The sequence below is a fragment of the Corvus hawaiiensis genome, chromosome 1, assembly GCF_020740725.1.
Source record: "Corvus hawaiiensis isolate bCorHaw1 chromosome 1, bCorHaw1.pri.cur, whole genome shotgun sequence".
NCBI lineage: Eukaryota > Metazoa > Chordata > Aves > Passeriformes > Corvidae > Corvus > Corvus hawaiiensis.
In genome coordinates this window covers 81,381,640-81,407,188 of record NC_063213.1, presented here as the reverse complement: position 1 = coordinate 81,407,188, position 25,549 = coordinate 81,381,640, and the positions used below count along the sequence as shown (strand labels likewise).

Sequence of the window (25,549 nt, the reverse complement as noted above, 5' to 3'; positions counted from 1 at the left end):
TTCGTATCATACCAAGAGAGGAAACATTTATTTATTTATTTTTATTTATTTATTTATAAGCATCAGGACAATTTCACAGTTCTCCATCAGTTCAAGGCTGCCATTAAACATCACTGAAGTATGTATTGGTAGTGCAGTCCACAAATCTCTTGTATAGGCCATCCAGGCTGAGGAAGAAACTGAGTTGCTTTATGCTAGTATGCTGATCCATGTCTCAGTACTTGAAAGTCTGGCCTAACCCATTATTTTTCTAGATGTGAGTCACTCTTTCATGTAGTCTCTAACTACATAGCTATCTGTAGCAGAAAAGGCTCCTTCAAGTTCATTTTCAGAAACATTAGCTGGTACCATTTGTGCTTCCCAGTGCAGAATAAAAGGCTAAAAGATCACCAGTAGCAGGAAGAAAGCCACAATTATCCCTCTTCCATCAATAACAAGCCTCAGTTACACCAAGATAACAAACTTCTATTCCAGAAAACCTTGGCTGAGCCCTCCAAGATGAGGTCAAAACAACTCTTACACTTTTTTCTTTCCAAGTACAGCCATTGCCAATATTTTCCTCATCTGACAGCTATTCTCAGGCTGTATAGTTTGCCAGGAAACCTATTTAGAGATAGAATGCACAAAGGCTGAAACAAATTCTGCTTTTTAATGTGCGTGGCACTGTTCTGCACAGTGCATTTGCTATCATCCAAAGTCACAGAAATGTTGGAAGGGACCTCTGGGAGGCCTTGAGGCCAGCCTTCTGTATCACCAACAACAGCTCAGATAATCTAGAGCTTTTCCTAGGCTGAGTCTCAAAAAGCCCAAGGACAGAAATTCCACAAGTGACTTGAAGTAACATATTCCCACACTTCATTACCCTTCTGATGAAGAAGGGTGGCCATTGGTGGCAATTCTGCAAGATGTGGCTTTGTCTTTGGAGTTTTCATCTGCAAACACAGAGTAGTTCAGCTCTGTCACGTTTGCAACCACTCTTCATGCAACTGGAGGCTACTATTTGACTGCCACTCAACCTTCTCCCTCATCTCATACTTCTCGTGCCCTGTGTCCCTCTCTCTCTTACTGGTCTTCCACTGGTCTTTCTTCAGTTTCTCAACAATATAAGCACGGAAATGGGAATGCATAAATTGAAGGCACACAGATGGAAAGAGAATATGAGAGAAAACAAACCAAAAAAACCCAAACATGGCCATGTCTACTTTAGCGTCAGGAAGTAAAAGAAGATCTATTTCTGTCTACCTGGAAAAAAGTGATATTTTTAAAAAGTGATATTTTTCAATATCTCAATATATAAATTAGCCCTCATGCTGTCAGTCAGATCACATAAGCCATTCTATTTTGTCAAGTAGTTTCTACCTATTTTAATTTGCTAAACTAGGTCTCAATGTAGTCTCACAAACACTGGTGGTAGCCTTACAGAAAAAACATTGTGGGACCTGCTGTGGATTCTTGAACCTCTATGTGCCGTATACTCAAGGACTGGAAGACTTCACACTGTGGTTTCACTATAAAATACAGTCACAGGTTTTACCATATTATCTATAACCACTGTAAAGGAGAAATTTTAATCACTTTAAAAATCAATATTGTTACAATAGGTCCTGGAATTAAGGACACTTTCATTCAACTTAATTAAAACATGCTGAAAAATATTTTTTCGAGGAGAAGACTTGAGTAATCTCAGACATGAAGTCTGACAACTATCTCACCAAGAATTGTAATGGTAATATTAGTTACAAAGTATACTATGAGCTTCACTCTCAAATTCATCAGATTACCTGGTTACCGTCAAGAATAGCATCTTCTACTTCTGTTTTGTCCAGATTCACACAAGAGGCAATGATATCCAGTAAGTAATCATGCCTGCCATCCAGATGAGCACGTTTAGCCTCCCTCTCTTCCTTGAGCTTTTGCTGTTATAAAACACAAAGTGGACAATGAAAAATTCACTATCTAATTTGAAAACAAAAACAAAGAAAGCTTTGAAATTTATTTTAAAAAGTAAAGGCTATTACATTCTTCCACACTTGTGATTTATGCTTTTATGGCACTCAAAAATTTTAGAAGTGGCCTTTGTTATAATTTTACAGTTTGTTTCTGGTGTTCTCTTTTCAGATTTATCACAACATTTCTATCATAAATAATGTTGTACAGAAGGCTAATTTGTTGAAAGGTTTTGTAGGAAAAAAATGTATTTTGCATGTACAGCTTCATTATTCTGCAAGTTATCTTCAACTCCCTAAGTCCTTTGTCTCAGCTTTTCAGTCTAGTCACGTATGACCATCAAGTCAAGTCAGGATTCTGACTGATCTTTGTTATTCATGGAAGACATTGTAAGCATTCTCTAATAAAGACAGATACTGCTGGAGGAAGCTAGGGTTTTATACATTATCTCTTTAATATAATGAGAAGTAAAACAAACCACAAGCCTCAAGGTACACAAGTGTTTACAAATGTGCTTAACTATAGCTATTATACCATTCTTCAAGCAGTAAGCCTACTCTTCTAATTAAATTGAATTCCCATATGTAACACACCTCATTACATTATAGACAAAATAGCCTTCTGGAATAGTTACGGGTTTTATTGTGGTTGCAGATTACACGATTCAATATCATTTCATTTTCAAAAGAAATTTAGAATAATGTTTCATTGGTGGTAAATTCAATCCTTATTTCCCCAGTGATTAGGAGAAAACTAGTAACTTTATAAAGTATGCATAAGTGATTTATCCACAAGCTTTTGCAGAGCCAAAAGGACCTGCATAATATACTTTATACCCTTATGTAAATATCTTTCCTACTTTCTAAAGGAATTTTCAAATATTTGGTAAACTTGTAACTACTACCATGCCTTCATAAACGCTGGATGCATTAGAAATATTTTTCCATATAAAAGACAAACATACAAATCCTATTCTTTACACAGATGTGTCTGAAGAATACAGTAGCAGATTAAGTAGTACACGTACTTTATGCTATTTTACCTCTCTCATACCCTAACATGGTCTCCAGTTTCCTGAGTGAAGTGTCATGACAGGATTGGCTTTTCCTAAATATTTTTAAACATGAGCAGAACTTTTCCTCCTAGTTAGACATGCAAAAAGCAACCATCTTGTCTGAATCAGCTTCATTCACACTAGTTGATAACACTAGAGTCCTCGAAACTACTGTTCCAGTAATTTGAACAGACTGATAGGGCATCTTTAACAAAAAAAAGAAAAAATACAACCAATACTCTACCAATTAGTTTCTATTTATTACAGCAAGAAGCCTTTTGTTTTACCTAAACTACAGAGAGACTACTTTTGTATTCTGCCAGTGTTTCCAACATAGATCTCCAGATATTTTGCTATACAAGACTACATCTTACACTGGTTGTTAGTCACCAGCTCCACCTATGCAGATGCTCTTGACAAGTTCATAGCCTTCATTTCTTCTACAAGTTGCTGTTTGTGTAGACTGAAATCATGAGCACCTTCTTCTCAAACTGAGCAATCATGCCCTGACGTTTGTTTCCAGTTTTTAAATTTTTTTAAGTGCTGTGTCTCAAACCCTATAACAAATATACAAGCTATTGTGCGTAGCTGTTCATACAGCATTGGGGAATTATTTGATGTCTAAGTCCAGTAACAAGAGTGTTCATTAAGATATCAAAAAATTAACTTAAATTACTTAATGAACCATACCTAGAGAAACAGGAAACTATTAACTAAATGGTAAAGCTATAGTTTTATCAAGATTAGGACATTGACTTGTATTTATCACGTCACACTGAAAGGCATTTGCATTGATATGTTGGATATCTCTATAACTAACGCAAGTTCCATACATTTTTTTCCTGATACTTGCTGCAATCCTAGAACACTCAATGAAATTCAAGCTGTCATGCTTCTATATTTTGATGAGTTACCATTTCTACAAACTTCCTCCCCAAATGAAGTGTTGCTCAATCACAAACTCACACATTAGTTGTTGCAGTCATTAGAAAAGACTTCTACCTCACTTTTAGGATTAGGTTGTACACAGAAAAGTAGAAGAAACCTAACTTCAGTGCTTTTAATAGCAAGTCACTAACTTACGTATTTAAAAACACTAAGAAGCTACACTGGAAACTGTCTTCCAGTCTAGGTTCTGAGCTTCCATTTGCATGCTACTAGAAGAATAAATTTTTAAGATATTCTTTACTTGGAATTAGGAAACTCAGAGAGTTAATTACAAGAAAATGCTGAGCTTTCTACCTCTCATTCTTCCCTTTCCCCTTTAGCTACCCTCACATCTCACTTCAACCAGCATTGTGGTCACGGCCTAAGAGATTTTGTAATTTTATATCCTGCAGGATTCACTACAGAAGTACATAGGTCTAAATAGCATCTCTACAAAAAAATTACCCAAGAATAGACAGCTCTGTGTAATTCAAAATTAGAGCACTGAAAGGGTAAGGTTTGAATATGGAAGGATGTTGAAACACACATGCTATCATTTATGTAGGTAAGAGACAAATCGCTGTTCCATGCAGTAACACTGACATGCAAATCCTGAAAAGTAGCAGCAGCAACTCTGATCAAGGTCATACATCAAAGCCTCTTCCTAATGGCCCCATGATGTAGGAAGATTCAGAAGGAGCAGTATTTACAAGATATAAACTCTGTGTCACTTAAATACCTGGAATGATTGTCCAAGTTTTTTATGGTACAGCTTCAGCTCAGTTTTTCATGTGAAGAACAACACAGGTAAAACAGCCAGGTTTAGTTTTAGTTTCTTTTACCACTCTTGGTTACGATGGTAAGAAAGGTCGTATGACAGAGTTCCACAACAGATGAAGATCCAAAGCTGAACTACTTAACTGAAAAGTCCTTTTCTGGTGGTTATTTCAGTTATAACAAGCAGCTTGTTTTATGTTTACATAAAAGCTTAAAATTCCTAATACCTAAATACTAACAATTTGGCACAGGCAACTGATTTCAATAGACATCATCTCCTGAAGAAAAGGGAGAGATTCCTAAATCTATCTTCACATATACCTAAACCCATAAACATCTCACCATCAGTCTGAAGAAATAAATGGAGATTCGATTAAAATTTAAAAGAAGCTTCCTAGCTGGTACACAGTATATATATTTAAGCAGAAGGTACTAAAAGAGCACAAGTCAGAGATTCCAGGGATTCTTTTTTTGAAACAACAGGCTCAGAAGCCAGCTATTGACTATTGCCAGCTTCTCTGTTACAGACTGTAGCTGCTGGTGCAGACACCCTGAATAGAATTAACAAGAATGTTATTTAGTATGCAAGTCATATGTACACAAGATAAAACTTGTTCTGAACGCTCTTTATCCAGCAAACGACGCATTTTGTTGTCAGAATACTGTGCATCACTGAATTTGGACATGCTGAAATCAAAGTCTTATGGATGAGAAAGGCTTTACTGGAAAGTTCAATAGTGAAAGAGTCAAAAAGTGAGAATGGTTCTATTGTTAATTTACTGTCTTATCCAAAATTTATTTAACCAACATGGAATTCCTTTGTAACTCCTTTAACTTGCTAATAAGTTTTATATTACAAAATCCTTGCTGATGAATTTCCTTGCAAAAGTAAACTGCAAACTATTTTACACATTTTCAAGCACCCTGAGTTTTCAATTTTCAAGTTTCAATGTTTTGATTTCCTCTTTCCAAAAAAATACAAACCCTAAAGAATTAGGGCAGTCCCCTTAGCTAACTCTTAAATCTCGAATATCAGAGCTCAGCACGTGTGTTATCACACTGCATTAACTCACGAACAGTATGCTTAAATAACCAGCTTTTAAAATTAGTCTAAATATCTTAATGACTTCTATTGTTGTTTCTCAATGCTAAGTATTGCCTTCAAAATTCTATTCCCAACTTAGAAGTATGGGAAAAGTGAAGTTACATTTCTATTTTCCTTGGTGGCAGAGTCCACCTTTGTTTTGTTGCCAGATCTAACATCAAACTCTTCAATGTACTAATATAGCATTTGTGAAATTAGACCATTACCAGACCATTGCAACAATCTGGACAAGATACAAGTACCACTAGCCAAATGCATAAACACCTCAAATGCAAATTTGCCTTTCAAAACAAATTGTGCAACCAACATCATCCACTTATACCTATTTTTGAACACACATTTTTCTATGCCCTCCCCCCTCAATACACACCTTTATTCAAATTATATAATTATCAGCCAAAACCAAGTTCAAAATTCAGTTTTCCTTACCTTTATCACTCTGCCAATGCTCCGTTTCCAAAGTTGCTTTCTTCCAGCTCTAAACATTGTACTATTCAATATAAGCATCAAGTACTGTTTTTCAGGAACAAGCCCTAAACCATGGAGAAAGCTCCTACATTCATCATTTTGCACTCTTCCCCCCAACCTTTTGTTTGCACTTGTTGCATTCCTTTTCACTAGGAACGCCAACTCTCGAAAATAGAGTAAGGACCTAAAAAAACAGGCAACTATAAACCTTATTTCTGTATTTAAAATTCAGTTCTAGCATGCATACAAATTGCTTGAAAATTAAATTGCACTACCACAGAAACAAGAGGTCTCTAGCCACCAGAGTTTACTGCTTATAGATTAGGCCTTGAAAGTTACTGCTACCAACCACAGTGTTGTTAGGGTGATACTGTTTACATACAAACACGGCTGGATACAATTCCTCATACTCAAGGGCAACATAACTATTTGCAGAAGTCAATTTTATGACTACTTCTCTGATTTGTGTTTAGCCTTCTGAAGTAATCCTTGTGTCAACAGGCATCTTTGTTTCCTTGCCACAGGTGACTGCTTAAATATACAGCAACTACAGTCAAGCAACTTTCAAATATCTTTTACCTACAGACTTGTAAATTACTGAGTTTTCTATTCATATTTTTTATACAAGTACATTCAGTCACACTTATTTCTCAGTTCTACAATGGCTGCTTAATACAGCAATTTTTCTTCAGCAAGAAATATTAGGTTTTTTTCTTCCTAAAAGAGCCTTAATTTTTTCCACTTCAGTGACTGAATATAATCCAATGTCCTCTTGAAAATGCCAAGAAAAACAATCTAATTATCCAGTATTTGGAACAAGAAAACAGACATTTTTACAGCTATTTCTGGCTGAAAATATCCCTAAATATTTCTGCTTCTGCTCATATCAATGTGAATAATGTCTAAAAGCACTTAAGAAACTTAGCATTGATAAAAATCACGAGTAAAAACCATTTTCCCTCCATTATCTGCATTTTCCCCACCTACTATAGTCAAATCCAGTTGTGCATACATATTTGAAAGAGGAAGACTGAAAAATTGCATTTAGGGTAAAAGCAAACATCCACAGATTTCTCTGAACCTTTTACAGAGTTATCGTTTAAAATTGAACATGTTATTAATTATCACATATCGAGTTAATTCCTATGAATATATTCAAACCACTGAAGAATTAATTATTTACATTCTGTTGGAAGGAGTCCAGAGGAGAGCCACTAAGTTGATCACAGGGCTGGAGCAGCTCTCTTGTGAAGATGGGCTGAGAGGGTTGGAGCTGTTCTGCCTGGACAAGAGCAGGTGCAGGGGAGACCTTCCAGCACCTTTCAGTGCCTAAAGGGGGCCTGAAAGAAGGCTGGAGGGACTTTTCCCAAGGGCATGTAGTGATAGGGCAAGGGGGAATGGCCTTCTGCAGCAGGAGGGCAGGCTCTTCACTGGGAGGTTGGTGAGGCACTGGAACAGTTGCCCAGGAAAGCTATGGATGCCCTAACCCTGGAGGTGTTCAAGGCCAGCTGGATGGGGCTGTGAACAATCTGGTCTAGTGGAAGGTGTCCCTGCCCATGGCAGGGGGGTTGGAACCAGCTGATCTTTAAGGTTCCTTCCAACCAAAACCATTCTATGATTCTGTACTTCTTTGCATGATGTATGTGATTTCTAAAGTAAAAACTCAGCCCAGCATGCTTAACTTTGCCATGCAGTAATAAAAGTTCTTTTTTTAAAAAAATAAGGGGAAAAAACCCCTTATTTAAATCTCTTGAAAAACCACCTAAAAATCATGGATATTTTTCCTAAAAGGCTATAAAGTCATAGCAAATAACTTACAGAATCACAAAATTATGAGAATTGAAAGAAATCTCCAGAAATCATCTAGACCAGTCTTTTGCTCAGGTCAGGTCCAATTAGAGTGGGTTGCTCCGAGATGTTTGCAGTTTGAGTATCGCTAAGGATGAAGACTCCCCAGCCTGTGTTCCAATGTTGCTACACTTGTAGGTCAAGCAGTTTTCTTCAGTCTTGTTTCCCACTACGGAAGTCCTTCATGGGTTACCACAAAGATGATTCCCTGAAGAAGTCAAAAATCTGATCTTCTAAAATCTAAGGTTCTTTCAGGGTTTTAAGCTCCACTATCTCATGATCCCTGCAGTTAAATCTGCTCTCAACTTCCCCACCTTCAACTAGTTTTCTGGTTTGTAAATGGCAAGCCTAGCAGAGCATCTCTGTCATCTCATTTATCATTTGCAAAAAGAAACAGTCCTCAAACTCCAGAAACCTCAGTCATTTAAGTAACTTGGAATGTGACATTTTTAGACTAATTAGAGACTGGCAAAATTAAAATGACTGTCAATCATGACAAGGAATAATCTAATCCATGGAGGGAATCCACATATGTGGTAATATCAAATCACAAATCACAAATCACACCTTACACAGGAACTCTCCTTGCAGCTGTAATATATCCTCAGAACCTTTTAGGCAGACTGCATTTACCATACTAGATAATACACTGATATTGGTTAGAGTCATTCAAAGATTGTTGCTATTTAAGGAATTCAACTTCTGTGATCTTCCATCTCATTAAGTTACAAAAAGGAAAATGGAAAATGAAGTGGTTGAGACAGTGCTTAACTTCCATCATCAGGTCATTGCTATCCTCGGGTCAAAAGTCAGACTTCCAGCAGAGCCAGTTTAGCACAACATTAATGCAACCAACCCAGAAGGCTTAGAATCAAACTCTTGGTCAACAACTACATGCCAGACTCTTATAACCTGTATCTCTCCTTTGCCTTATAAGCCACAAAAACAAATAATGCTCAGCATTAGAAGTTATAGCTGATTTTGTCTTAAACTGCTATAAAAATACTGCTTTAAGAGTTTGCTTTACATCCACAAGAGCATTAGATTGAATAGTGTATAATGGCTACATAAATGGATCAAATAATCCAGGTTGATTTTTTACAGATTTTTAACCAGAACAGTTCATACTGAGGCAGAGCTTAACAAGGACTCCTTGTTCTATCCCAATACCAGATTTGACTTACATAAACATTTTATAATTTGGAAAAAGAAAAAAATCTTTCTTGCAGATTTTAACCAACTTAAATAAAAACCGTGCTCTTTTATCCTTTATTTTATTGGGATCAATTGATCAAATTGATTCCAATCCGTGATTTGAGGAATAAATTTCTTCCCCAGATGCTTCAGGAGTGCAAGATTCATGGTGAAGTCAGATTATTTTTAAGAATTTAATTTATGCATTAATGAGGATATGTAATCTTGTATTATAACTCAGAATTCTAAGAATAATTTTAGTCTGTCATATGTCCCTGGCTAGCCTTGTTTCTGCTCAGCACCCAGCAAAGCCTTAAGTCAGATTTGGGGTAAGTTACCACTGTGCAGATCAGTAAAACTATGCAGCACATAATCAACTGTGTCAGAGAAACACTTTTTAAACTAAAATATTGAGTTGTCATATATTTTAGGAATTATGAAAGTTCATTTCACAATTTCAAAAGACTTTTTTCATTTCATAATACCAGAAGTAGTTAATGGGGTAACATCAGGCTGGAGACCAGTCACTATCCCCACTGCAGTCTAGAACTTCAGCGCGATGGGAAGAGGAGGGGCAGGCACTGATCTCTTCTCTGTGGTGACCAGGTACAGGACCCAAGGGAATGGCCTGAAGCTGAGTAAGAGAAAGACTAGTTTGGATATCAGGAAAAGGCTTGTCACCAGAGGGTGGCTGAACACTGGAACAGGCTCCCCAGGGCAGTGGTCACAGTACCAAGCCTGACAGAGTTCAAGAAGCATTTGGACAATGCTCTCAGGCACATGGTGTGACTCTTGGGGTGTCCTGTGCAGGGCCGGGAGTTGGACTCGATGATCCTGATGGGTCCTTTCCAATTCAGTATACTCTAAGATTCTGATTTTTTTTTGTTAGTTGCACATTGCACAGCTTTGGCAACGAGGGTTCTTTCACTATGGGCAATTAGGAGTAGTAGGTAGTGGTTAGCTACCATCTAGTGGTTAAAAGCTGAAAGTGTACATGACTTTCATGTTTTTTCACAAGACCACAAAATAGTCGATGCAAAATTTGGCAGTTGAAATTATTCTTTACAGAGATGATCACTTACAAATCACAGATGAAAATCTACACTGAATATAAGTGAAGGAACTTAAGGAAATGGATATTCTGCTCTACTGCATTCTCTTGATACAACTACAATGCAAATAACCAGAGCTAAAGGTAAACATTGCCTTGAACTGCTTTCAAAGTCAAATAACACCGAGGCTTTAATACCTTGAAAGCAAGGATATTTAACTGCTTTGCTGCGAAAAATTAAAACTTCAACATATTTTGTGATTTTCTGCACTAATAGGCACGTGGATCGCTTGTCATTCCAAAAAATGGTTTTTGTCTTAAAACATCTAACAAGTGGACGATTTGTCAGCTACCTAATGTCTTCAGCTCAAAGATAACAACAACAACAACAACAACAAAAGAAAGAAAAGCTATCCTAGCTGAAAATTACACTTCTTACTTGTTTGATGAGGTAACAGATACAACTAGAATTTTAACCTTTAATAATGTTATGTTGCTATTCAACAAGAATTTTATGTGAAAGATAGTACTGCTTAAAGCGGTAACCTACCATGTAGGAAGCCCTAGTGTAATTCCCTGTTCTGCTTTAGGCAAAACATTTGTTGTCCAGGCTGTGCTTGCCTATTTGATCCACTGCTTAGTAAATAAAATTTAAAGGTAAAACACTTAATTGTATAGTTGACAGATACACAATTAGCCTTCTGTTTACCAGGACAAACAGAGTGGGTGGGTCTTACCAAATGAAGAAACATTATTGTGAGGACAGAAAATTGCAGTTCAAGTAACCATGAAAGTAATACATCTTCCGTTTTAAGGAACTACCAAATCTCACACCTTCTCTGCCCTTTAGTATTTCAAATTATGTGGACATTGTGCCCAGCAGCTTAGCTGGAGTAAGGATCAAAGGCAAAAATACCTTACCTCAGGATCTTCAAGCATCACTCACCACTCAAACATTCCAATATCCCTAGAAATGCAGACTAAAGAGAATGATAAATTCTCAGCATGCAACCGAAGACCAGGAGAGAAACGAGGTCCATATTCACTGGAGGATGAGAACAATCCTGAAATCAAAGGAATGGTTTTGGAAGAAACAATTTAGGTAAACTTTGTGGCTTTTACTCTTAAATACTAGAGAGGAGGTTTTAAACCTAGCCTGAGGAAATATTATCAGGCCCTAAAGATCATTTGTTCTCAAAAGACATATCCACTTGTGTGAAGTACAGGGAGCTAAAGACATGATAAAGCAGAGGGTTCCACATGTCACACTGCAAGCCATAGCAAAAGGCTGGACAGTAAAAGACTGTCCCTTTGAACAAGGTGGAAGAAAACAGAAAAATAAAACAAGCACATAACTGCTTTTACCTAAGCAGGAAAAGTCCTAGGAACATATTTTTTAAAATGCCCTACAGTATATCACCGTGTCCCGCAGCATAGGGAGGAGGAGAGAAGATCCAGCAGGCAGGAATTGTGCAGCAAGATTGATTTATTTAATTATTTTACAAACTCTTTTACATACTTTTTTCTTCATAGTCTAATTGGACAAAGATCAGCCACCCCTTGGGGGTGATTGGCTAAAATCCTAAAACATCCATTGTCAAAATATTTTTCTACTGTACCATAAACAAGACTTTTCAAGACTGCAGGTGTTTGGTTGTTTACATAACTCTGCTACTATCTCTGTGAGAGAGAAAAAGCCTCTCACGGGCTTAGAAAATAGCAAGAAAATCCTTGCTAGCAGCATTTTTGTATCCACAGGAACAAAGTTGGGGGAACTGGGATGCTATCTTCAAACTAAGAAATGGCTGTAACAGTAGCACTAGAAACTACCAGAATAGCATAAGGAAGGTATCCATTGCTACCTGGTGCCATAGATCAAGGTATTTGCTACATAGGAAACATAGGGGGGAAAGTGCACACTGGTTTAAAAGAGTTCAGTGTTCAAACAAGTTAGCGAGCCAACCAGAGCCCAACAGCTTAAGGTTTCAGTCACAAACAAGATAGACACAGCATACGATATCACTGTCTGTCTAATTAGCCTGGAAGTATTGACTGTGACATGCTGACAGTCCCCCCCATAGCAGGGAATAGAATTAGCAAGTAGCTTCAGCTGTCTTCATATACACTGGGAAATACCATTTCAGATCATGATGCTGATACTAATTTTTTTTTACATCAATAATAGAAAGTTCATAATTCAAAAATACATGAGGCCAAGTAGTTTCTACCTCAGTCCCTAAAAAGGAACAATATCAGATTCAAAATATTAGTGTTCAAATAAAATACAAAATTTAACAACCTCACAGCTGTAGAGGCCCAGAGAAGCTGACTGGTCATGGGAGAGATTCTGGTGGTGCATCCCCAGACTCCACCCAGGCCACACAACGACCTGAGAAGTGCTCATTCGTAGTATTAAGATGTCATGAGAAAGAACAAGACTTTGCTGGAGAAGGGAGGCCAGGTGGAGACAGAGCAGCACTTTTCCAAGAGAAAGAACTGCAACACAGTACAGCACAAGTGCAGGAATGAGTGGCAGGAAGCAGTCGTGAACTATAACGTGGGATTGAGTCAACCAATGACTCACGAAACCCTCCAAACTCTTTCCAGAACACCCTGCACACGATAATTAATTTACATAGAAAGCAAGAAACCTGTCCATAAAAAAGGTACCTTCCCAAGCCTGGGCAGTGCTCCCCAGGACCCTGGATGTCTCACCGGCTGGATTGACACAGCCAGATCAATGCTTATCAGCTGGATCAACGCTGGAACCAGAAGTGATGATCATTTTCTCTCTTTCTCCCTGTTCCTTTCTTTCTTTAATTCGTCTCTCCCTCTTTAATTTCTCCTGCTTTTCCTCTTTCTGCTCCCTTACTTTCTCTCTTTCTTTCTTTAATTAATCTCTCCCTCTTTAAATTCTTCCTTCCTTTCCACCCCACCCTTTTATCCAAACTCCACTGTCGGGTGTTTATATAGTAGGTCAGGAACTAACACACTGATTTCCATGCCAAGTGTGTAATTTACTAATAAAAATTTCTAATTGTTTGCAGACCCTCTTACTTTTTCTGTTCCTGTTGACCAAAGAGCATTTACAAATCTTAGGTGCCTCCTGCCCCTTAAGGGTGGGTCATCACAACCACACTAACAAAAGTTTTAGAAACCCATTGTTCCTTCAAACTGAGGAACCACTACAAGTAAGAAGATAGAAATAACCAGGAAAATGAATTGAACCCTTGCAGACAACATGCAAACTATTTAAGAACCCCATGCTGAAAACACAGAGCAATTGCACAGCTTCTACCATGAAAAACTTGAGAAAAAGCGTAAGCCAGTCAGCACAGTTAAAGTGGAGCAAAAGCTAGCAGGCATCTGCCAAAAAGCTGGAAGAGCACTGACATGGAAAAAATCCAGATGAATTAAAACCTGACAGCTTAGACATAGATGCAATAAGGCAAGGTGAGCAGACTGAATAATAGGTAATAAGAAATACAAAGTGCTGAAAATGAGATCACTTCCATGGCGCAACACAGCAATAGGAAACTTCCAACAATGTCTTCAAAAAAACCATGGTGTTACAAGATTTAGGGGTGCTGGTGGATGAGAGGCTGGACATGACCCAGCACTGTGCACTCACAGCCCAGAAAGCCAAACGTGTCCTGGGCTGCATCCAAAGCAGGGTGGGCAGCAGGGTGAGGGAGGGGATTCTGCCCCTCTGCTCTGGTGAGACCCCACCTGCAGTGCTGCAGCCAGCACAATAAAGACATAGATCTCTTGGAGTGAGTCCAGAGGAGGACCAACAAGGTGATTAGAGGGATGGAGCACCTGTCCTGTGGGGAAAGGCTGAGAAAATTGGGTTTTTCAGCCCAGAAAAGAAAATTATTTGGGGTGACCTAATTGTGGCCTTCTGGTACCTGAAGGGAGTCCACAAGAAAAACAAAGAGGGACTTTTTATAAGAGCACGTAGTGACAGGACAAGGGGAAGTAGAGTCAAACAGAGAGGGCAGGTTTAGATTAGATATTAGGAAGAAATTCTTTATTGTGAGGATGGTGATACAGCAGAACAGGTTGCCCAGAGGAGCTGTGGATATCCCATCCCTGGAGGTGTTCAAGGCCAGGCTGGATGAGGTTTTGAGTAACCTGGTCTAGTGGAAGGTGTCCTTGCCCATGGCAGGGGGGTTGGAACTAGATATCCTTTAAGATCCCTTCCAATCTAACCATTCTATTATTCTATAAAAGCAATAGAAGAGTACTAAATTTGTATGTATTTTTGCTGTATAATTCAATACTTTCTTCACAGAAACCTCACATTAAGGAGGCAACATATCAGGGCCAGATGATGAGTTTATAAGCTGAAAAAGAGAAAAAACTTGGTTTGGTGTTTTTTTTAATGAATGGAAAGTAATGCATCAGATGCCTAGACACCCAAAAATTGCAAAGGAACTCAAAGACAAAAGAGTAAAACTTCTTAATGTGACATGTACTGTGCATCAGTATCAGAGGACTGGGCACTGGCTAATAAAATAAATGCACACTTTCAGGGCTAGTTGAATGAGAAACATCTGATGAGGAAGCCTTGGTAAGTAATATAACAGGCATTATATTAAGGGATATAATTAAGAGGCAGCTCAAATTGTTTGATTTCCAAAGGAAAGCTCAAAAGGACTTTTGTAAAAGGGAGAAACACTCATCATGAACTGCTGAGGTTCACTAAAGGGGTTAATAAGCATTAGTGTAAAGAAGATTGATCTACATTATATGGATTTGCAAATAAAGCTTTCAAAAAGATCAATTGTCAAGTGCTTTTAGGAAAAGCATAAGAGAAATGACCTTCAAAGAGAGACACTTGATTAAGTGTTGGAATGGAGAGAACATGAATAAAATTAATAGTTAGATCTTACAACAACAGTTGTAAGGTATAAGTGGAGCACCTGCACAGTCAGGTAAAAATGGAGAAGCTACAAGAGGGACATCTGCAGACAAAACTATGTTATTCAAGGTAATAAGGATGAGCACAAAGAATTACAGAAACTTCCAAGACTGGGCAACTGTGATGTGTTAGAATGGCAAATGAAAATTCTGTGTAAGCAAACGGGAAAAGAACAAACCTAAACCTAAATTCACACCAAATTATCTGAACTGATCATTACTACCATGAAGCCTATTTCTACCTTTGTGAGCAACTGGCTAGCATATAGAAATTAGTAATCTTCCTGGTTAAGGGGTCATGATCATTACTAGTTAAAATTTCCTTCTTTCATTAAGTGTAAGACAAATGTACAGTTTAAAAAATGTAAAAGATTACTGGAAGACAAGTTTCTAACAACTTTTCCATTTCAGGCATATTAGATGATGAAATAGAAATTTGTGAAAAATGCAACTTCTTTGAAGTTATCACTATAAAGGTCAAAGAATTTATTTATACTTTTTCTAGATCAGCATGGGAAAGTGGGGAAACTTATTATTTATGTCATTTATCACTTTTGAAGGTAGTAAATACTTTTACAGATATTAACTACTTTCTACGAGCTATTTTCTTATCCTTTTAAGTGAAGGCAGTGATGCAGTGGTTTGTATTTTCTGTTCTGCTGTCCTTTATTTACTTTAGCTGGAAGGGGATTCAGCAGCACAAGCCTTAAAGACTTGTGTCTAATTTTTTTCTGATATGCAAACCACATAAGTAAATCAATAACTAAAAGCTTGATTGCATTAAACTGGGATGTTTCCGGGTAGCTTAGCACTACTAACAAAATGTCCTTTTGGATAATTTGTTTTCCAGGGAATAGCCAACAAAAACATTTGTCAGTTAAAAGCTCACATTTTTGTCTGGCTATCAATGTCATCAGACAAGGCCATTTGATTCAGGCCCTGCAAGTAGCTCCATGTCCCAAAACTATCTTAAGCTGAGTTTCCAGAACCAAAAGCATACCTGGATCTACACAGAAGCAGCTAAACAGATATGGAATCTTTGTTTCCCTTTTAGTAATTAATATTAATATTTTGGGGGCTTTGATTGCTGTGCTGAATTCATGCTTTTTCACCACACTTGTTTAGCAGTCCTTTTATACTGCAATCTAGATTTATTAGGGTTGTTCAAACACAGCTGAACTGCTCTAAAACATTTTAAATCTCTACTCACAGGTGCACTGAGCTCACAGGAGTAACTCCTCTGACTTAAAGGTCATGAGAAAAGCACTTCTTATGCTCCACAGACAGAAGCCAGCTCCGCACCTGAAACATGATTTACTCATACTGGGTAAGGTAAAGAATCACTTAGGGTGGAAAAACTTTATGATCGAGTCCAACCATAAATCTTAGAAGTTTGACCATATAGCAAACAGGATATACATGGCTTGTGCACAACATATCTTTGCCACTCTATCACTCTGTTAGGCACAACATATTCATTAAAACAATTCAGTAGCTATGCTGAGATGGTTGGTTTCTTTCCAGTCACTTAGAAATTATTTAAACCTACAGCAGCCCTTTGGACCATTCCTATCAATCTTAGTTTAAGGTGTGCCTACCAAGCCATCTTTGAAAAGAGCTAGATGCATTAGCTAAAAATAGAAGTTGTGTGGCACTTCTTCCACAGTAACTCAGAAAGAGCTATTTGTTCAGCTGTGTTACTAGCTCGTACAAGAAGTCTGCAGTTTGAAACCATTGAAAGTAAAATGCCTTTCTCGTTTTCTCTCCCTCCTCTAATTTACTAATACTCACACAATTATAGGAAATTAAACCCTTCAACACAATCTTCCAAGTTTAGAAAGTGATGGGGGATGTGTTTTTATTTTATGAGGTTATGACATTTTAAATTAATATTTACTTCCAAGTTGTCAGCAATTGAATGACAGACCCAGACCGGCAGGGAATCTGAATCATTTATTCCAAGGAGTGAGTTGGTTTTATACACTTTTCCAAGGCACAGTATTTCCTTACATGGCGTGACCTATCCTGTGTTGCCACATCACCAACACACTTCGTAGGGGTCTGCTGTGTGACACCTCCTCCCCCAGGGTCCGGGGGAGACAAGCCTCTGTGTGCTGCCATGTGCCTCTGCAGGCAGGTTTTACAGCTTACAACCCAATTCTCTCTTATAATTTCCCATACCAAGTAGTCTTTAAGAATGCCTTACTCATTTTTCAATCTATTGGAATTATTTACCACCAAACAAAATTCCATTTAATGCAACTTTTACCTACTCATTTCCTTACAATTTAAGTTTGTTAAAAATTTAATTAAACAGAGCTGCAACAATTAAGTATATTTAATCCAAGCCACCCAATTATTTGACTAATAACAAAAAACACCCACTTGGCAATTTTTAGTAGTAGCAGCTATGGCATGAAAAACATAGTGCTTTCCAACCAGCCAATGTAGCACTGTTAGCTTTCACACCTGTTCTTTTTCTCTGGAGAAATAAAAAGGTAATAATCATAGGCCATAGATTTGTGTTTCTTTTCTGCACTGTAGTTAATTTTCTCCTCTCTTCTTAATAAAATTTTAGTCTTTCATTCTTTCTGAAACCAGTCATCCTCTAACAAGTCACTTTTTTATTTATTGATTAACCTAAGATTTAGATTACTACTTTTACTGAACCTCTGGAGTCTCTCCCCTAACAAACCACTATAGACTTCTCTTTCACTTAGTACTGCCAGTGCCTTTTTCCCCAACCATAACCCTATGACTACAACATAGCAAGCCTGGGCAGGGGAAGTTAATATTCAAAGCCCTTAATTCACATATTTCTTAATTGAACACCATTGTAACACTGCTCCTGAGAAAACAAAGTAAGATTCCAAAAGCTTTTCCCTGACGTTACTGCATTGTCTGCATGTGGCTAAACCAACACTGTTGAAAACTCTGCTTCTAGCAGGAATTCCCTCTTCACCACAGTTAAATAATTGTCCAGAGGCCTGTTCATGTCATCTGGGAGGGATATAAAATAACCTCAGCACAGGTGAAGATTAAGCTTATCTTTTTGTTGAGACTGTTACAGTCCCTTGATGTATTTCAGTAGATTTGAACTTTAGCTTTTAAATACCAACAAATCTGAAAACATTTTATGGCATGGTACTTTCAGGTGCTGTCACCTGAATAATGCTAAAGGCTTGCAGTTCTGTAGTCTTGTAGCCAAACTCTTTTCAGAGCCTCTGTGGACAGGTTTTTTTCCCTTTGCTGTTCTGGTGGTGATACTCCTGTGCCATTATTCCCTGTGGCCTGCACCTGCAAACCCCTCGAGTGCTGTTGCCCTGCTTATAGGAGGCCATTCCCTCTGGCAAAAGGATCACTCTTCCTCACTTCATCCTTTCTTTGGTTTTTGTCTTTGAAGATTTTAGTTTACATTAGAGAAAATCAAACATAATGAATAACAAAGCAGAAAATAGTTGTAGAGCTGCCCAATAACTATTACTAGATAACATATGTGCAAAGAGATTGTACTAGTTTGAAAACAAACTAGTGGGAGACACCAAGTCAGAATAACAATTTAATAGGGAAATAAAATAAGGGAAAAAAACCCCAAAAATAAAGGCAGAAAACACTGGGTTAAACTGACAGTCAGGATACAACCAGACACCCTGTTAATCAGGGTGGTGGTAGCAGTCTGATAGAATGGTGGCTGCAGTCCTCCTGAAGCAGTGATCCTGTAGTAAAAGAGTCTGCTCTTCCTCAGAAAGTCCAGTGGTGGCTGTGTAGCTCCTGTCCTCTGGAAATCCAGTGGAAAGGATTGTCTCTGGTGTTCAGAGTCCCAGATTATATCCACAATGGGATGCTTGGTTCCTCCCTCTGGGTGGAGCATCTCACAGTGGGATAATGAGTCATGAGGCCAAGTGTTGATTAGGCTCATTAACAGAAGATAGTCCGGAGGGAGTTATCTCTGAGTCAGGCGGCAGGACAATGATGGGCAATTAACAGAAAGATAGTCTGGGGGGAGGAGGCAAGGAAACACTGCCCCACCTGGTTTCAACAACTCATGAGGATGGTGATAGAATACACTGCAACCCAGGACAGAGATTTAAAAACCGGTAAGCAACATTTACATTTGATTGGCATCCTCCAATAAGCAGTAATAATAGGGAGTTTGGACAAGTCCCAAGGAAAAGACATGGCAGAGTATCATTCCTCATCCTTATCGCTGCCGCATGCTGCACTGGAGGCATAGACAGACCAGTCTAAGAGGGTGCTCAGCAGGGACACATCACCTGGCTACTTGGGGGAAAGCAGCCTCACTCTCTTCCCCCACCCTTCTGGTGATTTTTACTTTTCCCTCAGAAAAATAAAACTTCCATCTTTACAGTCTATGAATGCCATCAGCTACAAATCCTACTAATAAATCCTAGCAGAAAGAACTTCTTATATATCCTTTGTACACACTCAAGATTTCATACAAAATTAAGATTAAAGAAATTATTTCATAAAAAGGAGTTTTGTGTCTCTTGACCTAATTTATATTAATAATTCACCACACAAGCATTCTTCTTGAAGAGGTCAAAAACTTTGAAAAGAAAAAATAATTCAGAGCAGGAAGAAGGCAATTTTATTTCTTCATTAAACTAAAGATCATTAGAAATACATATGAATGACAAATCCCAGTTTTCAAGTTTTACCTTTTCACATCTTAAAACATGCCAAATGAACTTCATGAGAGGTAGAATGCATGTTATTTTCTCCATGCGAGACATTTAAAATGTTTTTGGTGCATAGATTTTAAGCAATAAAATGGTGGAGAAAGAGAAACTACTGCCTCGAACTTCTGGCACCTGATCACACATCCAAGTTATGATCTCATAATCCCTTAGCAGGTGGAGCTTGGATACTCCACCCTCTATTATCTGCTAAATAAAACACTTCCATAGTGAAAATCTGATTGTTCTTTAAATTTGCAGTGTACATGTGTGCTATGGAAAAACCTGGTATATTTTCTTCTGTAAACTGTTATATAAAATACAAAGGCTTGAATCACATATTTCAGTCAAAAAATACCAGCTTCTTCTGCATTATGATAATTGAAGTGAAGCCATTTAAGTTACCCTAAAATTTGCAATTTAGACCGTGTCTCAACCTGCTGTAACAAAAATTATGTTCATGGATGCAAGTCACGACAATATGGGAATCACAAAAGGGAAAGGAAAATCTGTTTTGGTACACAGATTAGAAGACAACTCCAAATTCAGTATCACAAAAGATTTATTGCTCCAAGAACCTGAAGTTTCTAATATTCTTCATACAACATACTAAATTTTTTTTGTCATGGTACTTTAGCAGTGTCTTCAGCTTTTCTAGGAGTCCTGAATGCTTCCAGCATCCTCACATAGGGCACCTTCTTTCTGTTTCCTCAGCCAAGCAGGAAACACAGCTGATTTGAGTACAAATAGAATAGATACTTGAAGGCAAATCTGTACTCAAAGTATTAAGTGAAGAGGGTGGAGGTTTTTTGTCCTACAAGAGCCTCCAAGAAGTCTTCTGTAACTCAGCTTGCCATTCCTTAATCTTAGAAAATGTAAGGAATGCCAAGTGCCACTATGCATTCAGCCTTTTTGTTCACTTTTAATCTGGTCCCCCTAATACCCTATGTGCTGGGTTTGGCTGAGGTAAATTTCTCCCTAGTAACTGGTATGGGGCCAAGTTTTGGATTTGTGCAGGAAACAGTGTTGATAATTCAGGGATGTTTCAGTCACTGCTGAGCAGGGCTTACCCAGCACCATGGATTATTCCAGACCTTATGGCATCATCCTCATGTATATAAAGTATATAAAGCAAGGGGAGAAGGAGGAAGGGGGGACGTTCAGAGAAATAGTTTTTGCCTTCCAGAGACACATTATATGTGATGGATCCTATAGGAAGTGGTGAATGCATTCCTTAGCCTGCTTTGCTTTCATGCAGGACTTTAATTTTCCTTATTAAACTGTTTTGATATCAACTCACAAATTTCTTCACCTTTACTCTAATTCTCTCCCCCTCCCCAGTGCAGGCAGAGGAGTAGGTGAACTGCTGCATGGGGCTTATTTGCCATCTGCATTAAACCACAACACCCTACAATCCACGGAGTGTGCCAGGAACACAGCAGCACATGAGGCATGTTGTTTTTTCCCAGAACTATTGGTGTTATGTCCATTTCTGTTGTGCAGTTAAACTGGACCAGCTGCAGCCTTTCATCATTACCAGTTCCACTCCACAGAGGCAGAAGGTGTTCAGTGTTATCTCCTACCCTGTGGTTCAACCCCACGTCCTCACCCCAACACCTCCTTCAGGCATTTTAAATATCTACTCAGAAACCTACAAGCAAAACCAGTTATTTGCCAATAACCAAGCACTTCCCTTTATATAAGTTTAGCAACAGAGGAAGCATAGGTTGCAAATTTCAATATTACATAAACAAATGCCAAAACTCTTCAATTCCACAAAAGTGGCAATAATGCAAAGTTATATGGTTATCCTGGGCTTTCTGGGCTATACATGGGTAGCCCACGTCTCCCAGCTGTGTCAGAGAGGAATTTGCTCCTTAGTGCTAAATCTGACATTTCTGGAAAAAGCAGGACTGCTACTGCCTGCTTAACACACACTCACAGTAGAAAGCTGGAATTGTTGCTGAGCAACCAGAGCTGTGCTATTGCTGTGTCCCCAGCTTACCATCTCTCCCTGCACATTCAGAGTGGAGGGGGTTGGACATGATGCCCTGTAGCTGCTGGCTATTAAACCTCTTTCTGCTTCTGTGGCACATGATTGTTACTTATCATGAAGTGTTACCATTCTTGATGTGTTTGGAGTACGACACATTGTCTGATCTAGGTTAAGTGACAGAGGTCTTCCTTATCTGTAAATCTTCTGAGTATTAATTGTAATGATAAAATACTCCTTCATTACCAGTCACAGTTCCTTGGAAATGTTCCTTGTGTCTATTAAGCAGTTTCAAATATTATTTGGCTACTGAAAACTGAAACCAGTAAGGACCCAAGACATTCTTTTAACCAGTCACAGCCTGATTGTGCCTAAGAAAAATCCTTCTTTCCCATCTAAAGCTTCATGTTTGTCCATATATATACATATGGCAAATGGAATACATGCTGATTTATTGCTCATTTGTCCCTGTATTCCAAACAATACAGCACCACTGGCCTTCTGTTTTCTTTTGATTAAAAGGCCCTGCTAGAAAATTCATTAAATCTACACATAGTTCTCATGCTACTGCATCAATTCCTCTCTCCATTGCTGCATATTCTTTAATTTCTGGTAGAATCCAACTGGTGATGAAAACAAAAGGCAGCTTTTCCTGTCTTCCAGCAGGTTAGACATCAGCCTTTGCCAAGATTACTTCAGCCACCTTACACTACAAGCAACAGCCTGTTTCATGCAATTTACTGCACTCTGTGATACTCAGTATAAGTTTTCAGTGGTTTGTCTGCCACTAAGCAAGCGACTACTTTTAAATCTCATTAAAGAGCGCCAATCATTGCTTTAAAAAAATTACAGGCCCAAAAGTCAAAAAATTTGTCTCTTCCTTGGACATTGAAGAAGCAGTTCTATCTTTTCATCCACTTTTTCTTTCCAGTTCCCACACCTTAACCATCTCTCCTTGCAACTTTGCATCCTCACAAAAATACACATCACTTAGCCGTCTGCCCCTGTTCATTTTGATGTATGTTGCTGAGTGCAGGATTTTTCTTAGCAATGACTTGCCCGGTTATAACTGCTGCAGTGTGTGTACAGGAATTCAGCAACTTCTAACACCCTGCCTTTGGCAGAAGCTGAACCCATGGCCTCTTCTGTATACTGTTTCAGAAAAGAAACACTAATAAAATGGAAGAATTGTTTTCTATCAGGACAATACCAAAATCATGGCATAAAAAATAAGGCTGAAATTTTATCTTTTATTGGCAAGGAAAATATTTTATTTCTTTCAATAAAGTTGTTGCCAAACAGCATCACAATCTTAAGCATTTTCACTTATTTTCAGTGACACATCAAATATTTTTCCCTGTTTGCACTTCTGGTATTGAGCAATTATTAGCGTTCTAATTTTGTTTCCTGGGAAACTGCCAATACCTGAGAAATGTTTGTTATGTATTTCCCATTATTATTTTACAAATCCACTATATATCCACTGGGGAGGCAGTGGAAAGGGAATCTTTCCTCCCACATGGGCTACTGCATCTGAACATCCCAAGATTTAAGGTAGAAGTTAAAAGGTTAACAATTATGTTGGTCTGTTTATTAAAAACTCCTATTAAGGCAAGTTGCACTGCACAAGAGTAACACAGCTACTTTCTTGTCCTTAGGGGTTAAACTGTGAATTGCTCAAATGTGGAACAAATTCTCTTTCATCTCTATCTTCCTCCACTCCATTCCCTGTGAAACAGACTGCTAAAATGTAGGAGGACATTTGGACATTTTTGGTCATTGAGAAGTTATATCATCAAGCCCCATTCTAGAAAAGAGAAAAAACAAGACACGCATGCTTGCTAATATAGATTTCATTCCCAAGGCACACAAAAAGTTCCTAGCCCATGAAGGTGTAAAAAGATAAATGTAATTGAACTATACACTCTAAAAAAAAGTTCTGTATACTTCATCCCTGTATACTATATCCATGAAAGCTAAAGGAAAAAGTAGCGGTCAAATTCTCAGCTGAATAATACTATGATCAAAATTCAAATGAATGCTAATATGAGAGAGTGGCTTCATTTTTAACCTTAGCTTCACATACCAAATACCTAATTAATTACATTTTCAATTAACCTCTTGTAAACCAAATAATATTTTTTAAATGAAAGTTTAATGTATTCTAGATTATATTACCACAGCATTAGGCTGACTCTCTTTGCTAGAAAATTTTAAGTTTTGGTAGGACAGCCCTCCTGGTAAACAAGTTACTCTTGTAAGAGATAAGCACAACTACTTTTTATGTATGCAATTGTACAATGTGTTCCAAATGGGCCTGGAACATGTCCTGCTAACTACTGCAAAATTTTAGAATGAGGGGCACTTATATTGCTTTAAATTTATGGGAGTCTATATGGAATCCAACCATCCCTAGGATCTATCAGCTACACACCCCTTCGAGGAAAAGGCAATCGAGTTAGCTGCCATTAATAGTGAAAGACCATACTGGAAACTTCTCTAGATACGTCAAGGACTCCGCCAAAACAAAGGGAAAACAAAAGTTTACAAGAAACAGTTTTACTAACTGTGTTAATCCTTCTCCGAAGAGGCAAACTGCCCCTGGTTATCTCCAGTTCCGAGCGCACCCCTCTCCCCAGGGCAGAGGGAGAGGCGGTGACCACCGCACACGGCGGGCCCGCACCCTCGCGGGGCACCTTCTCAACAAAAGTTACCAGCGCAGCCGCTCCGCAGCTCCCTTTCCCACGCAGGCTGCGAACGCGGGACATTCCGCGCCCCCGCGGGTCGCCTGCCCGGGGCTCCCGGCGGCGGCCGCGCTCCCTCCCTGCCTCCCTCTCTCCCTGCAGGCTGGCTCCCGTCCGCGCGCGTTGTTCCCGCAGCCCCGGGCGGCCCCGCCGCGCTCCGCGCCCGCACCTGCAGCGTGTCCGCGCCGCGCTCCAGCGGGGCCGGGGGCTCGGGGGGCTGTGCCCGGGTCCCCGGGCGGGCGGCAGCATCGGCGGCCGGACCCTGCGGCTGCCCCGCCGCCGCCTCCATCGCCCGGCGTGGTTGCCGTGGCGAGGGGCTCCCGCCACCGCCCCCCGCCGTCCGGTGGGCGCTTTTTGAACTTCCCCTTCCAGCTCGAGGTCAGTCCCGGCTTCCCATGGAAACGGGCTGCCGGTGGCTGGGATATTCCGCGCACAGCGAGACCGACGCCGAAGCCTGCAGCGACGCTGAATTCCCCGCTTCCAGCGGTCGCCCCCCGGCCGGCTCAGGGAGCCCCCGGGGACAGCACCCTCCGACTGCCCAAGCGTGTCACACCTTGTTACCACCCCAAAAGCTGAAAACTTGTATCAGGTACAGCATTAGTACCTCAGACAAAGTGAAATGGTCTCACCTTTAACATCTCGTTCTCAGTAACTCCCAAACACTTGCATTTATGTAACCCTCGCACCCGGCATGACTGGGGAAGGCAGGAGAGTTAAAAGCTTCAAACGCTGCTATTTTAACTGCATGATAAAAGAGCAATGAAATTTAATACAGCCGGATGTTACAGGTGCACGTCTTTCTCCAAATTGGAAAACACGGT

At 39.2% G+C, this 25,549-nt stretch overlaps 1 protein-coding gene across 4 annotated transcripts in view; it reads right to left on the bottom strand.

Moving 5' to 3' along the window:
• Window positions 1-24,973, bottom strand: part of DNAH5 (dynein axonemal heavy chain 5) — a 132,855-nt gene extending 107,882 nt beyond the window's left edge. For 3 of the 4 annotated variants that reach the window (XM_048311734.1, XM_048311750.1, XM_048311741.1), the window contains exons 1-2: window positions 6,240-6,351; window positions 1,782-1,916 (exon numbers count right to left, since the gene is read on the bottom strand). In XM_048311734.1, the coding sequence (XP_048167691.1) occupies window positions 1,782-1,916; window positions 6,240-6,317 (213 nt within the window). In that variant the 5' untranslated portion in view covers window positions 6,318-6,351. Of the gene's footprint in view, window positions 1-1,781; window positions 1,917-6,239; window positions 6,352-24,897 lie in introns of those variants that run through there. The other variant, XM_048311758.1, reaches the window with a different exon arrangement.
• Window positions 24,974-25,549: the final 576 nt, after the last annotated feature.